Source organism: Pollicipes pollicipes, unplaced genomic scaffold (genome assembly GCF_011947565.3).
Source record: "Pollicipes pollicipes isolate AB1234 unplaced genomic scaffold, Ppol_2.1 Scaffold_4219;HRSCAF=4965_pilon_pilon_pilon, whole genome shotgun sequence".
NCBI classification, from domain to species: domain Eukaryota; kingdom Metazoa; phylum Arthropoda; class Thecostraca; order Pollicipedomorpha; family Pollicipedidae; genus Pollicipes; species Pollicipes pollicipes.
The window spans coordinates 11,054,568-11,068,649 of NW_023596448.1; the positions used below are offsets into that span (position 1 = coordinate 11,054,568).

The 14,082-nt window shown below is 63.5% G+C and overlaps 1 protein-coding gene across 1 annotated transcript; it reads left to right on the forward strand.

Annotated features, from left to right (window-relative positions):
- Positions 1–5,450: 5,450 nt before the first annotated feature.
- LOC119095642 (spatacsin) lies at positions 5,451–13,704 on the forward strand. The gene is made up of 9 exons (XM_037218508.1): positions 5,451–5,530; positions 5,898–6,055; positions 6,429–6,597; positions 7,049–7,162; positions 8,518–8,660; positions 10,412–10,750; positions 12,029–12,189; positions 12,357–12,524; positions 12,799–13,704. The coding sequence occupies exons 2-9, from the start codon at positions 5,957–5,959 to the stop codon at positions 12,992–12,994; spliced, it is 1,389 nt and encodes a 462-aa protein (XP_037074403.1). The 5' UTR covers positions 5,451–5,530; positions 5,898–5,956; the 3' UTR covers positions 12,995–13,704.
- The last annotated feature ends 378 nt before the right edge of the window (positions 13,705–14,082 follow it).

The window sequence follows — 14,082 nt, forward strand, 5'->3', positions numbered from 1 at the left end:
GTGAGAGGCACGAGCCGGGCCGTGACTGCCGCGGGTCCGTCCGGTCCGCGGCCGTGACTGTCGCGGGCCCGTATAGTCCCCGGCCGCGCCCGGGCGCTCGCCGGCCTTGTCGCCTGCTCACTGTATGGGGTGCAGGAATTTGTGGTGATGATGTCGGGTGCAGGAGCTGTATTAGTCCTGGCAGCTAGAGTCAAAGTTGCAGCTGCTGAGCTGCGTCAGTCCTGGCAGCTGCAGTCTGGCCAGCCCCTGGCAGCTGCAGAGCTGTACCAGTCCTGGTAGCTGCAGCCTGCGTTGCCTCTGGCCGTTTCTGAGCTCTATCAGTCCTGCTCTTGCAGTCTGTGTCATTTCTGGTTGGCAGCTGCCGAGCTGGACCTGGCGCTGCTGCTGCGTCTGAGTGTGCTGCTCGGACCCAGCGCCGTGCGGCTGGACTGGCTGACAGTGCTGCCGCCTGCCGGCGGCCCGGAAAAACTGCGCTTGGAATGCAGCCGCGTGGTGGCGGCGCTATGCGCGCGGCGTAAGCTGGAGCTGGCCGAACGGCTGGCTGTGGCCGCTGGGGTCTCGCCGGACCAGGTGGTCCTCACCCAGGTATCTGACCCAGACTTGAGCGTGTCATGGTCCGAGCCTCACATCCTGGTGCTGGTAACCTGTGGAGGGAGGCTGGGCGGCGCCCACACGTCGGTGCTGGTGACCTGTACAGGGAGGCTGGGCGGCGCCCACACGCCGGTGCTGGTGACCTGTACAGGGAGGCTGGGCGGCGCCCACGCGCCGGTGCTGGTGACCTGTACAGGGAGGCTGGGCGGCGCCCACACGCCGACGACATCATCGCGGCTTGAACCGCTTCAACAGCTGTCACATGAGGGCAACTGAAGCCATGCTTCTTGGTCACCCTTGTAGTTGTCGGCGAACGGCTGTGCTGATAACCTTTGTTCTGTTTATAACCAGCGGGCTGTGGTATTTTGTGATCGGGTTACTGGTAACCTGTGCGTTCTTAACGTGACCTGTGTTGTTTCCTGTAGCTGCTGGTCTCTATTGCCCTATGACGCTTGGTGACATGTGCCTCCCTAGTTGCCCGGTAACCTGTGCTGTCTTCAGAGTCTTGATGGCCTGCAATGTTCTCAGGCGTGTAATTACCTACACTGGCTGCCGATGTGAGATACCTTCTGCTGTCTGCAATGGTTGATGACCTGTCCCCTGCCCAGGTAGCTAATGACCTGTCCCCTGCCCAGGTGTCTGGTGACCTGTCCCCTGCCCAGGTGTCTGGTGACCTGTCCCCTGCCCAGGTGTCTGGTGACCTGTCCCCTGCCCAGGTGTCTGATAACCTGTCCCCTGCCCAGGTGTCTAATGACCTGTCCCCTGCCCAGGTGTCTGGTGACCTGTCCCCTGCCCAGGTGTCTAATGACCTGTCCCCTGCCCAGGTGTCTAATGACCTGTCCCCTGCCCAGGTGTCTGGTGACCTGTCCCCTGCCCAGGTGTCTAATGACCTGTCCCCTGCCCAGGTGTCTGGTGACCTGTCCCCTGCCCAGGTGTCTAATGACCTGTCCCCTGCCCAGGTGTCTAATGACCTGTCCCCTGCCCAGGTGTCTGGTGACCTGTCCCCTGCCCAGGTGTCTGGTGACCTGTCCCCTGCCCAGGTGTCTGATGACCTGTCCCCTGCCCAGGTGTCTGATAAGCTGTCCCCTGCCCAGGTGTCTGTTGACCTGTCCCCTGCCCAGGTGTCTGATGACCTGTCCCCTGCCCAGGTGTCTGATAAGCTGTCCCCTGCCCAGGTGTCTGGTGACCTGTCCCCTGCCCAGGTGTCTGATAAGCTGTCCCCTGCCCAGGTGTCTAATGACCTGTCCCCTGTCCAGGTGTCTGATGACCTGTCCCCTGCCCAGGTGTCTGGTGACCTGTCCCCTGCCCAGGTGTCTGATGACCTGTCCCCTGCCCAGGTGTCTGATAAGCTGTCCCCTGCCCAGGTGTCTAATGACCTGTCCCCTGTCCAGGTGTCTGATGACCTGTCCCCTGCCCAGGTGTCTGATGACCTGTCCCCTGCCCAGGTGTCTAATGACCTGTCCCCTGCCCAGGTGTCTGGTGACCTGTCCCCTGCCCAGGTGTCTAATGACCTGTCCCCTGCCCAGGTGTCTAATGACCTGTCCCCTGCCCAGGTGTCTGGTGACCTGTCCCCTGCCCAGGTGTCTGGTGACCTGTCCCCTGCCCAGGTGTCTGATGACCTGTCCCCTGCCCAGGTGTCTGATAAGCTGTCCCCTGCCCAGGTGTCTGGTGACCTGTCCCCTGCCCAGGTGTCTGATGACCTGTCCCCTGCCCAGGTGTCTGATAAGCTGTCCCCTGCCCAGGTGTCTGGTGACCTGTCCCCTGCCCAGGTGTCTGATAAGCTGTCCCCTGCCCAGGTGTCTAATGACCTGTCCCCTGTCCAGGTGTCTGATGACCTGTCCCCTGTCCAGGTGTCTGATGACCTGTTCCCTGCCCAGTTGTCTCATGACCCGTTCCCTGCTCAGGTGTCTGGTAGCCTGTTCCTTGCCCAGGTGTCTGATGACCTGTCCCCTGCCCAGGTGTCTGATGACCTGTCCCCTGTCCAGGTGTCTGATGACCTGTTCCCTGCCCAGTTGTCTCATGACCCGTTCCCTGCTCAGGTGTCTGGTAGCCTGTTCCTTGCCCAGGTGTCTGATGACCTGTCCCCTGCCCAGGTGTCTGATGACCTGTCCCCTGCCCAGGTGTCTGATGACCTGTCCCCTGCCCAGGTGTCTGATGACCTGTCCCCTGCCCAGGTGTCTGATGACCTGCAGGAGGTGGCTGACGAGGACCGGGCATTGTTCTGGCGCCAGTGCAGCGACCGGTTCGCCGACAAACAGCTGGCGCCGGCGGAGGCCGTCCGTTTCTTCGGCCGCCACGGCCGCGACGCCCGCAGCGCCGCCGAGAGGTGGGACTGGCTGACAGCCGCGCGCCCAGGCCGCGTCCGCTCCGTCCGGCTGGGCGTGGCAGCGCCACGTCACCTGTGTCGCTGTCCGGCAGGTACGCGTGCCTGAGGCTGGCCTGGGCCTGGCTGGGCCCGCAGCGGCAGCAGCAGTGCGACTGTGACGTCGCCGCGCTGGAGAGGGACGTCTGGACGGCCTACTGTTGGGCGCGCGTGCAAGGCGAGCAGGTCAGTGGGCGCTCCGACGGTCTGGCCGGACGGCCCTGTAGTGCCGATCAGCCGCTGCCTCCTGGCCATCTGCTGGCTGGCCTGGACTCCTGCAACCAAGCTGCACATTGCCGGCTTCCGTTGGTGTAGTTCGAGAAGCGCTTGACGCTGACTGGACGGCACCGGTCCTGCCCCCTGACTGGCTGGCTCTGCCCCCTGACTGGCCGGCTCTGCCCCTTGACTGGCCGGTTTTGACCCTGACCCTTGACTGGCCTGCTCTGACCCTGGCCCCTGACTGGTCGCCTCTACCCCTGGCCCCTGACTGGCCGGCTCTGCCCCTTGACTGGCCGGTCCTGCCCCCTGACTGGCCGGCTTTGCCCCTTGACTGGCCGGTTTTGACCCCGGCCCTTGACTGGCCTGCTCTGACCCTGACTGGCCTGCTTTGACCCTGGCCCCCGACTGATCGGCTCTGACCCTGGCCCCTGGCTGGCCGGCTCTGACCCTGCCCTCTGACCGGCCTGTTCTGCCCCTGACTGGCCGTTTCTTCCCCGGGCGCCCACCGACTCCGGTGCTGGCCGCTGATTGGTCAGCTGTGGCCGTGCCCGGCTGACCGGCCGGTCCGGCTGCCCCGTCAGATTGATGAGCCGGTGCCTGAGGACGGGAGGCCGGCCGGCGATCCGCTGCTGTACCGCCGTCCGCTGCCGGCCGTCAGCCGGCCGCCACAGCCCTCCGAGCGGTCGGCCGTCCAGCGCGTGCTGACGGAGCTGCTGGACGCGGCCCGATTGCGCCCGGCTCTGCTGCTGGCCGACTCCCTCGCCACCTCGACGCCGGTGAGCTATGCCACGGGCCGCAGTCAGTGGGGTCAAATGTAATTTTACAGCGCTGTTGCATATGAACAAATTGTTTTCTGTGGGTTTTGCAGTTTATGGCAGTTTTTACATATTTTCAGCGCAGCTCAGTGGCTAGGAATCCCATTAACACTCCTGGTGCTATGTTTTTGGCGTTTGAGCGCGATCTGAGTGTTAACCGCCACATGTGTGCGCTTACCCCCACGCGGTAGTCGGTGTGTTATTAAGCATGGCATGCTGCGCAGGGCATGCGTGCTGTGTCTGAATTCGGCGTCCTTGGCTACGTTCGGCTGTTGTGTGCTTCGCTGCTGGCCGTGTGGGGCGTCCTCGACGCGTTCAAGGCTGGCTTCTAGCTAGTCGGTTATCCAGTGATCGGTTGGACGACCTCAGCGGCTGTGATTGGGGAGGGGTGAGCAGGTTGGGGAGCTGTGGAAAAACTGCACGCATACGGATTTGAACCGAGATTTGGGACACGCACGGTCCGCTCAGAATCGTTGCGCGCCGCCGTCGATCGTGAGTGCTGTGATGCCTGTGGGCTTGCCAGCGCCGCCGGGGGCCGCTGGTGCCAGCCACGCGCAGCGGCTGGTGTCATGCAGCCGTCGTGACCGGTACATGTCGGCGCTTACTGGCGGCCGGCTGTGCTCGCTGGCCAGAGCTGGTGTGGCTGGCGGCTTTCGTGGGACTACCAGTGTCCTGTCCATGTCAGCCACCGTGGTCTGCTGTGCCTGTCGATGTCAGCCGTGGTCTGCTCTTCCTGTCGATGTCAGCCGTGGTCTGCTGCGCCTGTCGATGTCAGCCATGGTCCGCGGTATCCTGTCGATGTCAGCCGTGGTCTGCTGCGCCTGTCGATGTCAGCCATGGTCTGCGGTATCCTGTCGACGTCAGCCGTGGTCTGCTGCGCCTGTCGATGTCAGCCGTGGTCTGCTCTTCCTGTCGATGTCAGCCGTGGTCTGCTGCGTCTGTCGATGTCAGCCATGGTCTGCGGTATCCTGTCGATGTCAGCCGTAGTCTGCTGCGCCTGTGGATGTCAGCCATGGTCTGCGGTATCCTGTCGATGTCGATCAGCAGCCGTGGTCTGCTGCGCCTGTCGATGTCAGCCGTGGTCTGCTGCGCCTGTCAGTGTCAGCTGTGGTCTGCGGCGTCCTGTCGATGTCAGTCGTGGTCTGCTGCGCCTGTCGATGTCAGCCGTGGTCTGCGGTATTTTGTCAACAGGAGCTGGACCGGATCCGTCAGCTGCTGAGGATGGCCGAGTCTGTGGGGCCAGCCGCGCGCGGTGGGACCGACTCTGCGGAGGCACTCAGCGGAGTCGCGGGGGCCGGGCTCGCACCCGCGGAGCCCAGTCGGACGGCCGAGTCGCCCGAGCCGGCGGCGGCACGCGCCCGACGCCTGTCTCAGCCGACCGACGGGGCGACCGGCCGCTGCGGGCAGGGAGTGGCGCGTGCTGGGGGCAGCGCCGGGGCCGGGCTTGCCAGCCAACCGGGCCGGACGCCGCCGGACGGACTGCCGGACACTGACAGTGCCAGCGTCTGCCGGCCACTCACCCAAAGCCACGCTCACAGTCTCAGTAAGTTGGCCGCATGTGCTCTTTGTCTGTATCTGCATCTGTATCTGTTTCTGCCTCTGTCTCTTACTCTCTTTGTCTGTCTCTGTCTCTGTCTCCCTGTCTCTGTCCCTGTCTCTCTGCCTTCGTTTCTGTCTCTCTGTCTTTGTCTCTGTCTCTCTTTTTCAGTGTCTCTGTCTCTGTCCCTGTCTGGCTGTGTCGGTCCCCATCCCTGTCCGTGTCTCTTTCTCCGTCCCTGTCTCTGTCCCTGCCCCTGTTTCCGTTTCTGTCTCTGTCTCTGCCCCCGTCTCTGTCTCTGTCTCTCTACCGCTGTCCTCTTTACCAGCGTCTCCTCACGGTCGCCGCCTCCTGACTCGTGTCGTCTCCGCAGCGTTGTCCACGCCGGACGGCGGGGACGGCGGCTCTCTGCCACAGCCGCGCCTCTCGGACATGGTCTCCCTGGCCGCCGGGCTGCGGCATGGCGAGGCCTTGGCGCAGCGGGTGCTGGCCTGCGTGCGCGCTGCCCAGGCCCTCCAGATGTCCTACCAGGTGAGCCCTGCAGTCAGGCAGCCGGCCGGTGCGGGTGCCGCCAGCGCCGCCGGACAGGCACGCCGGTGGCGAGCACCGCATACTGTATCACTCATTGGAGGGGCGGGGGGGGGGGGGGATTCCTGGCAATAGCAGTCTAGTGCTGCCCCACTCAGTGCTGGCTGTGGATGGTCCTTATAGGTATCCACAGGGTTTTCTAGGGGGTGTCTGTGGAGTTGTTTCTTCTCGGATGCGGATTACTGGTGGGACAGCCGACGTGTAAGTTACAGGGTGACTGCGGCAGGCGTCTCGTAACGTGCTAGCGTGCATCAGCATGGCGCGCGGTGACGATGTCGTCCTGTCTCTTGACGCGCGTGTGCGCGCGCGCCGTCAGGAGCTGGTGCTGACAAAGGAGCCGCTGCTTCTGCTCGTCTCGGTGCTGCGCGGGTCCCCCGGCGCCGGGCGGTACCGACTGGCCGCCGACCTGATCCTAGGCCTTAGCTTGCCCGACAGTCAGGTCACGGAAGTCCTCCTGGCCCAGGCGATCGACCAGGTCCAGGCAGGTCGGTTCTCAGCGCGGACGGGGCGCGGAGGTGACTGTGGTCCAGGGCATTGGCCGGGTTCAGGTGTCCTTCCTTCTCCCCCAGGGTCACGCGGATGCGGCTGCGCGGTGTCGGGCAATCTCTCGGCGTAAGCCTTTCAACAGCGCTTAGTGACGCCACCAGTTCTATGAAAGGAGGCCCTGGGGAGTTTGATCGTGTCAAATGAATTAGTTGTGTCCCGTCCGCCCATCTGTCTCGTTCACGTTGCATCTTCGTGAAAAGTAGATCTGTACGCGCTGTGATAACTATTACGTGACGCGTTATTAACTCTGCATCTTGCCACTCTGAGCGATGGTGAAACAATGTATAATAGTGTATATGCAAATCGTGTTTTTGTGCCGATACTCAAGTGCCATGAGCGGGGCGCCATTGGCGGTGAGCATGAGGTGAGCCTGGCTTTGCCCGTCCGCAGGCAGGTCGGAGCTGGAGGAGCTGCTGACGCTGTGTCCGGACCCAGTGCTGCTGGGCAACCGGCTGCTGGCCACGGCCGAGGACCTCGGCACGTTCCCCGAGTCGGACGGATATGGTGAGCTCGGAGCTGCAGCCGGTGTCCGGGTCGGCCCGGGCCGGGGGCCGCGGGGTCCCACCTGGCTCACCTCAGGGTTCCGCCGTGCGGCAACTGTCACGCCACTGTCAGACGACTGTCACGCCATCGCCAGACGACTGGCGCGCCACTGTCAGACGACTGTCACGCCATTGCCAGACGACTGTCACGCCATTGCCAGACGACTGGCGCGCCACTGCCAGACGACTGTCACGCCATTGCCAGACGACTGGCGCGCCACTGCCAGACGATTGTCACGCCACTGTCGGGTGACTGCCACGTCACTGTCAGACGACTGTCACGCCGCTGCCAGACGAATGACACGCCACTGTGAGACTGTCACATCACTGTCAGACGCCTGTCACGCCACTTCCAGACGCCTGTCACGCCACTTCCAGACGGCTGTCACGCCACTGTCAGACTGCCACGCCACTGCCAGACAACTGTCACGCCACTGTCAGACGACTGTCACGCCATTGCCAGACGACTGTCACGCCATTGCCAGACGACTGGCGCGCCACTGCCAGACGACTGTCACGCCATTGCCAGACGACTGGCGCGCCACTGCCAGACGATTGTCACGCCACTGTCGGGTGACTGCCACGTCACTGTCAGACGACTGTCACGCCGCTGCCAGACGAATGACACGCCACTGTGAGACTGTCACATCACTGTCAGACGCCTGTCACGCCACTTCCAGACGCCTGTCACGCCACTTCCAGACGGCTGTCACGCCACTGTCAGACTGCCACGCCACTGCCAGACAACTGTCACGCCACTGTCAGACGACTGTCGCGCCACTGTCAGACGACTGTCACGCCACTGTCAGACGACAGTCACGCCACTGTCAGACGACAGTCACGCCACTGTCAGACGATTGTCACGCCACTGTCAGACGACTGTCACGCCACTGTCGGGTGACTGACACGTCACTGTCAGATGGTGTCTGTGGCTTGTCAGTCGGGCGACGGCTGACAAGCGTGCCAAAAAGTGTGGTATGTTTGATAATGGCTGTCCCCTGTTTGTCTGTCGTGTGACATCCAGTGGCCGATTATTCCGTATGGGGCCAGGGTCCACTCATCAATATATCGTTCAGCGACCAACCGACGTTTGTCACGTGCTTTTCTGACCGTTGGGTGACAGCTGTCAGTTATCTGTCGGGTAACGAATGTGAAGTGTCTGCCGTGTTGTGACCGTCAGACAACAACGCCGTCGTGCAACTCTGGTCGCGGCTTTCATGCGCGGGCCGTCGGGCCGCGCCTGTCACGTGTCTGTCTGTCTGTCTGTCCGTCAGGGGACTGTCTGACTGTCTGTCTGTCTGTCTGTCTGTCCGTCAGGGGACGACTGTCAGGTGGGCCTGCTGGTGGCGGCTCACACGGCGCACACGTCTCGCCTGAACCTGCAGGGCATCAGCTCGGTGCTGACGCGAGCCCGCCTGCTGGTCCGCCGGCTGCTGGTCAAGACCGACTTCCGACTGATGGTGAGAGCGCGGGGGTTGCGGACGGGCTGAGGCCGGCCCCCTGGCGCGCCGGCAGCGGGCGCGCCACTTACGTGAGGTGGTGTCTTGTTCTGGGACGGCACGTGCCTCTGCCGCCACTGCCGTGAGGTGGTGTCCTCTGCTGGGACGGCACGTGCCTCTGCCGCCACTGCTGTGAGGTGGCGTCCTCTGCTGGGACGGCACGTGCCTCTGCCGCCACTGCCGTGAGGTGGTGCCCTGTGCTGGGACGGCACGTGCCTCTGCCGCCACTGCTGTGAGGTGGTGTCCTGTGCTTGGACGGCACGTGCCTCTGCCGCCACTGCTGTGAGGTGGTGTCCTGTGCTGGGACGGCACGTGCCTCTGCCGCCACTGCCGTGAGGTGGTGCCCTGTGCTTGGACGGCACGTGCCTCTGCCGCCACTGCCGTGAGGTGGTGTCCTCTGCTGGGACGGCACGTGCCTCTGCCGCCACTGCCGTGAGGTGGTGTCCTGTGCTGGGACGGCACGTGCCTCTGCCGCCACTGCTGTGAGGTGGTGTCCTGTGCTGGGACGGCACGTGCCTCTGCCGCCACTGCTGTGAGGTGGTGTCCTGTGCTGGGACGGCACGTGCCTCTGCCGCCACTGCTGTGAGGTGGTGTCCTGTGCTGGGACGGCACGTGCCTCTGCCGCCACTGCTGTGAGGTGGTGTCCTCTGCTGGGACGGCACGTGCCTCTGCCGCCACTGTTGTGAGGTGGTGTCCTGTGCTGGGACGGCACGTGCCTCTGCCGCCACTGCTGTGAGGTGGTGTCCTGTGCTGGGACGGCACGTGCCTCTGCCGCCACTGTTGTGAGGTGGTGTCCTCTGCTGGGACGGCACGTGCCTCTGCCGCCACTGCTGTGAGGTGGTGTCCTGTGCTGGGACGGCACGTGCCTCTGCCGCCACTGCTGTGAGGTGGTGTCCTGTGCTGGGACGGCACGTGCCTCTGCCGCCACTGCTGTGAGGTGGTGTCCTCTGCTGGGACGGCACGTGCCTCTGCCGCCACTGTTGTGAGGTGGTGTCCTGTGCTTGGACGGCACGTGCCTCTGCCGCCACTGCCGTGAGGTGGTGTCCTGTGCTGGGACGGCACGTGCCTCTGCCGCCACTGCTGTGAGGTGGTGTCCTGTGCTGGGACGGCACGTGCCTCTGCCGCCACTGCTGTGAGGTGGTGTCCTGTGCTGGGACGGCACGTGCCTCTGCCGCCACTGCTGTGAGGTGGTGTCCTGTGCTGGGACGGCACGTGCCTCTGCCGCCACTGCTGTGAGGTGGTGTCCTCTGCTGGGACGGCACGTGCCTCTGCCGCCACTGTTGTGAGGTGGTGTCCTGTGCTGGGACGGCACGTGCCTCTGCCGCCACTGCTGTGAGGTGGTGTCCTGTGCTGGGACGGCACGTGCCTCTGCCGCCACTGTTGTGAGGTGGTGTCCTCTGCTGGGACGGCACGTGCCTCTGCCGCCACTGCTGTGAGGTGGTGTCCTGTGCTGGGACGGCACGTGCCTCTGCCGCCACTGCTGTGAGGTGGTGTCCTGTGCTGGGACGGCACGTGCCTCTGCCGCCACTGCTGTGAGGTGGTGTCCTCTGCTGGGACGGCACGTGCCTCTGCCGCCACTGCTGTGAGGTGGTGTCCTCTGCTGGGACGGCACGTGCCTCTGCCGCCACTGTTGTGAGGTGGTGTCCTGTGCTTGGACGGCACGTGCCTCTGCCGCCACTGCTGTGAGGTGGTGTCTTGTGCTTGGACGACAGGTGCGTCTACTAATGGGCATCGGTCGCTACGACGAGATGGCGTACGTGTTCGAGCTGCTGATCCGCGAGGACCGGCTGGAGCAGCTGCTGACGGCCGGCGTCAGCGACGGCCGGCTGGGTGCCGCCCTGCGCCGCCACCTGATGCGCCACCACCCGGACGACCTGGCCTGCCTGCGGCTGGTCACCGGGCGCTTCGGCCACTACGCCGAGGCGGCGGCCGACTGGCGCCGCTCGGCCGACGCGCTGCTGCAGCCGCCGCCGCTGGAGCCGGCTGAAACGGCGCGCCAGCTGACCGAGGCGCTGGACGCCTACCGGCACGCCGCCACCTTCTACCGACACGTGAGGCGAGCCCGGACCGGTGGCGACGCGGCGGCGCCGGGCGGTGGCGCCCTGCCGGCTCCCGGTCCGACGCGACCGCTGTGCCGACCGGCCACGCCGTGTTTGACCGAGAATGTCCCTTCATGTCGTCTCTCCGGTGACGTGTTGCTCCTCCGCGTCCCCTTCCACGTTTCAGGAACAACGTACCGTTACGAACAGCGTTACGTTATCATTAGACCCGACGGCGATGTCGCGTGACCACTCATTTTTGACTCGCTCAATTTGGGAGGAATTGGAATGACTGGACAGCACTTCCTGTCGTATCACATTTATGTGGATCCCCAGCCACATGGGAATAATGGGGAATGAAATAGCCGACGCCGCAGCGAAAGCTGCGGCATGTGAGAGAAACCCAATACCAATTTATGTACCCGCTCGAGATCTGAAGTCAGTCATTTCCAATTACGTTCGCAATACGTGGCAGCACATGTTCGACCAACATCTCCACGCTTTCAGGGAAATCAAGCCCCAACTGGGTGATTGGGAATCCTCCCATCGCCGAAGCCGCTTCCAGGAAGTCGCCCTTTGTAGGCTTCGGTTGGGTCATACATACGCCACACACTCGTTTTACTTGACGCGTAGGGATGTGCCACGGTGTGATAGATGCGGGGACCGGTTGTCTGTTGAACATGTGCTCGTCTCATGTCGGCGCCTTGAGACGGAGAGGCGACGATTTTTTCCTCCAGCGCCCCTTCATCGGTTACTCGGTCGAGACCCATGTGGTGAACTTGGAGATATACTCGCATTTTTAGCACACATTGACTTTGACGTTATTTTCACTCACCCCTCAGTGTAAGTGCGCCAGTGATGCTACCTGTTGTCAGTTGACAACATACTTATCGCGTCGTCGCAGAGGTAGATAACCGTCATCGAGTGGGCGCAAAATGGCCCCGATGCCGACGCGCCCTTAAAACACAAATCACCACCACGAACAGCGTTACGTTACTTCGGTGATGTCATCCTGCTGCGTGGTGCGACATCTGCCAGCCTCGGTATAAAGCCATTGGATTTTGGCAGCCTGTTTCTCGTTCATCTGGCAGGTAGCTTGTCATTTGGCTGGCTCCACAGCCCTAGGTGAGCTGTTCACAAACCTTTGCACCCTGTCTGTTCTTCGTAATTAACACACTGTTGCCCAGTGGCAGCGTCAGGGAACGCGGCATCCACCGCCGCGTCATCGGCTGGGCGGTGGGCGGCCCCGCGGCCGGGGCGGCGACTGAGTCCCCGACGGGTGCTCGGCAGGCGGACATGCTCTCGCAGGCGGACGCCTGTCTGCGGCAGGCGCAGCTGGTGGCGCTTCAGATCGCCGTCAACTCGGGCGCGCTCAGTCTGCCGAGCGGACCGGCGCTGCTGCTGCGCCGCTCGCGCGAGCAGCTGCACGAGCTGCTGCTGGACGAGCTGCCGTGAGTGCTCCCGTCGGTCGGCGGTGCGGCGCTGGCTGCATGCGAGAGAGACCGTCTGTGTGACCTGGGGAGCTCCGCCGCGCCGTGCGCCGCCGCTGGGCCGCGCCTCGCTCCCTCCCGCTGCGCGGGCCGACCGCTGCGCCACTGCCGCCGCTCCCGACCGGCAGGTGCCCGGCCGCTCGTCTGGTGCTGGGCGCCTACCCCGACCAGCCCGTCGACTGGTCGCTGCTGCTGCACCGCCAGTACCTGTGCCTGGGTCGTGACCAGTACCTGACCGACTACCTGGCCGCCGAGCGACACATGGACGAGACGGTGACTGCCGCGCTGCTCAAACGGTAAGAGGTCCGGAACCTTCCGGCGCCCTGGCAAAAGCTGTATGGTCGCGAGGCGACGTCAGCGTTGGCGTGTGGTTGTTGGGACTCCATTGGAGACCAGGCCGATGGCGGTCAAAACGTCTGATGTCTCGAGATGTTGACGTTCGTAGCATCGTGAAAACGTTTGGGAATTGTTCACGACGTTGCCATCGGACTGTGACGGACATGGCCGTCCGGCCGCGGCCAGTGGGTTCGCGCCGCTGATGATACGCTCGTCTCTCTCTCCCACGCGCAGCATCCGGACATCGGGCCGTCAGTACGCGCCCGCCCGGCTGCGGGCGCTGGCGCTGGCCACCAAGACGCTGGAGCTGCAGTATCGCGCCGCCAGCCAGCTCCAGCTGCACGATGTGCTGGACGAGCTGCTGGACCGCCCCGAGGCCGCCTGGCTCAAGGACACCGTCTGGAAGACGGGCGGCATGCGGCCCCATTAGCGGGGCTCAGCGCCCGCCCCTGGACACGGCGGGCCTGTACCACACAGTATCGCACTGCCCGACAGCGTCAGGAGCGCGGAGGCTCTGAACCAGCGTCAGGAGCGCGGAGGCTCCGTGTCAGCGTCAGGAGCGCGGAGGCTCTGTGCCAGCGTCAGGGGCGCGGCGGCTTTGTACCAGCGTCAGGAGCGCGGAGGCTCTGTACCAGCGTCAGGTGCGCGGTGACTCTGTGCCAGCGTCAGGAGCGAGGCGACTCTGCCAACGTCAGAGCGCGGTGACTCTGCCAGCGTCAGGAACGCGGCGACTCTGCCAGCGTCAGGAGCGCAGAGGCTCTGTACCAGCGTCAGGAGCGAGGCGACTCTGCCAGCGTCAGGAGCGCGGAGGCTCTGTGCCAGCGTCAGGAGCGCGGTGACTCTGCCAGCGTCAGGAACGCGGCGACTCTGCCAGCGTCAGGAGTGTGGTGGCCCTGTGCCAGTGTCAGGAACGCGGCGGATTGTCGGACTGGGAGATCGGACTGTCTTTTCAGGTGTACACGAGATGGTCATGTTGTGTAGTGTCATGGCCTAATCATTGATTCGGGATAAACCTCGTCAGTATGTCTGCGTTGGTGTCTCATGTACCAGATACGTGACAGCGGAAAGGGTAAGTGCGCTCTTCCTGGCGGCAAGGAGCGTATGTTCACTGGCTTGTTACTGACTTGGTAATACAACAGTGCGGTAGAAAATCGTTCGTTTAATTTTTATTCCGCTTTTTTGTTTCAATTTTTCTTGGCTGATGTATTAGCCAGCACTCTACGGCTAGACCGGCTGCAGCAAGTGATGATCCCATAAGATGTGGTTTAAACAAAAGATGTGACCTTGGCCCCAAGGCGATTTTCATTGCTGGTCACAATAACATCGTTTTTTCAGCGTTGCAATTTCAGGGTCGACCCAATAGAATAATGGCGTAATCGGACAAGTGCGTTGTACTGAAAGCTGTACAACATTTCCCAGCGCTGTGCGCACACGGCCACGTTCTTTTGCGCGCAATTATAGGAATGCTTTCTGGTGTCTCCGTCATCTGCCCACCACTCCGCGGGCACGCCGGCGGCA

Excerpts from the sequence above, each read along its gene's own strand:
- LOC119095642 (XM_037218508.1), top strand. The coding sequence starts at position 5,957 with ATGGTCTCCCTGGCCGCCGGGCTGCGGCATGGCGAGGCCTTGGCGCAG. Across the intron at positions 8,661-10,411 it reads AGACCGACTTCCGACTGATG|GTGCGTCTACTAATGGGCAT; the intron begins GTGAGAGCGCGG and ends CTTGGACGACAG. Across the intron at positions 10,751-12,028 it reads CCGCCACCTTCTACCGACAC|GCGGACATGCTCTCGCAGGC; the intron begins GTGAGGCGAGCC and ends GGTGCTCGGCAG.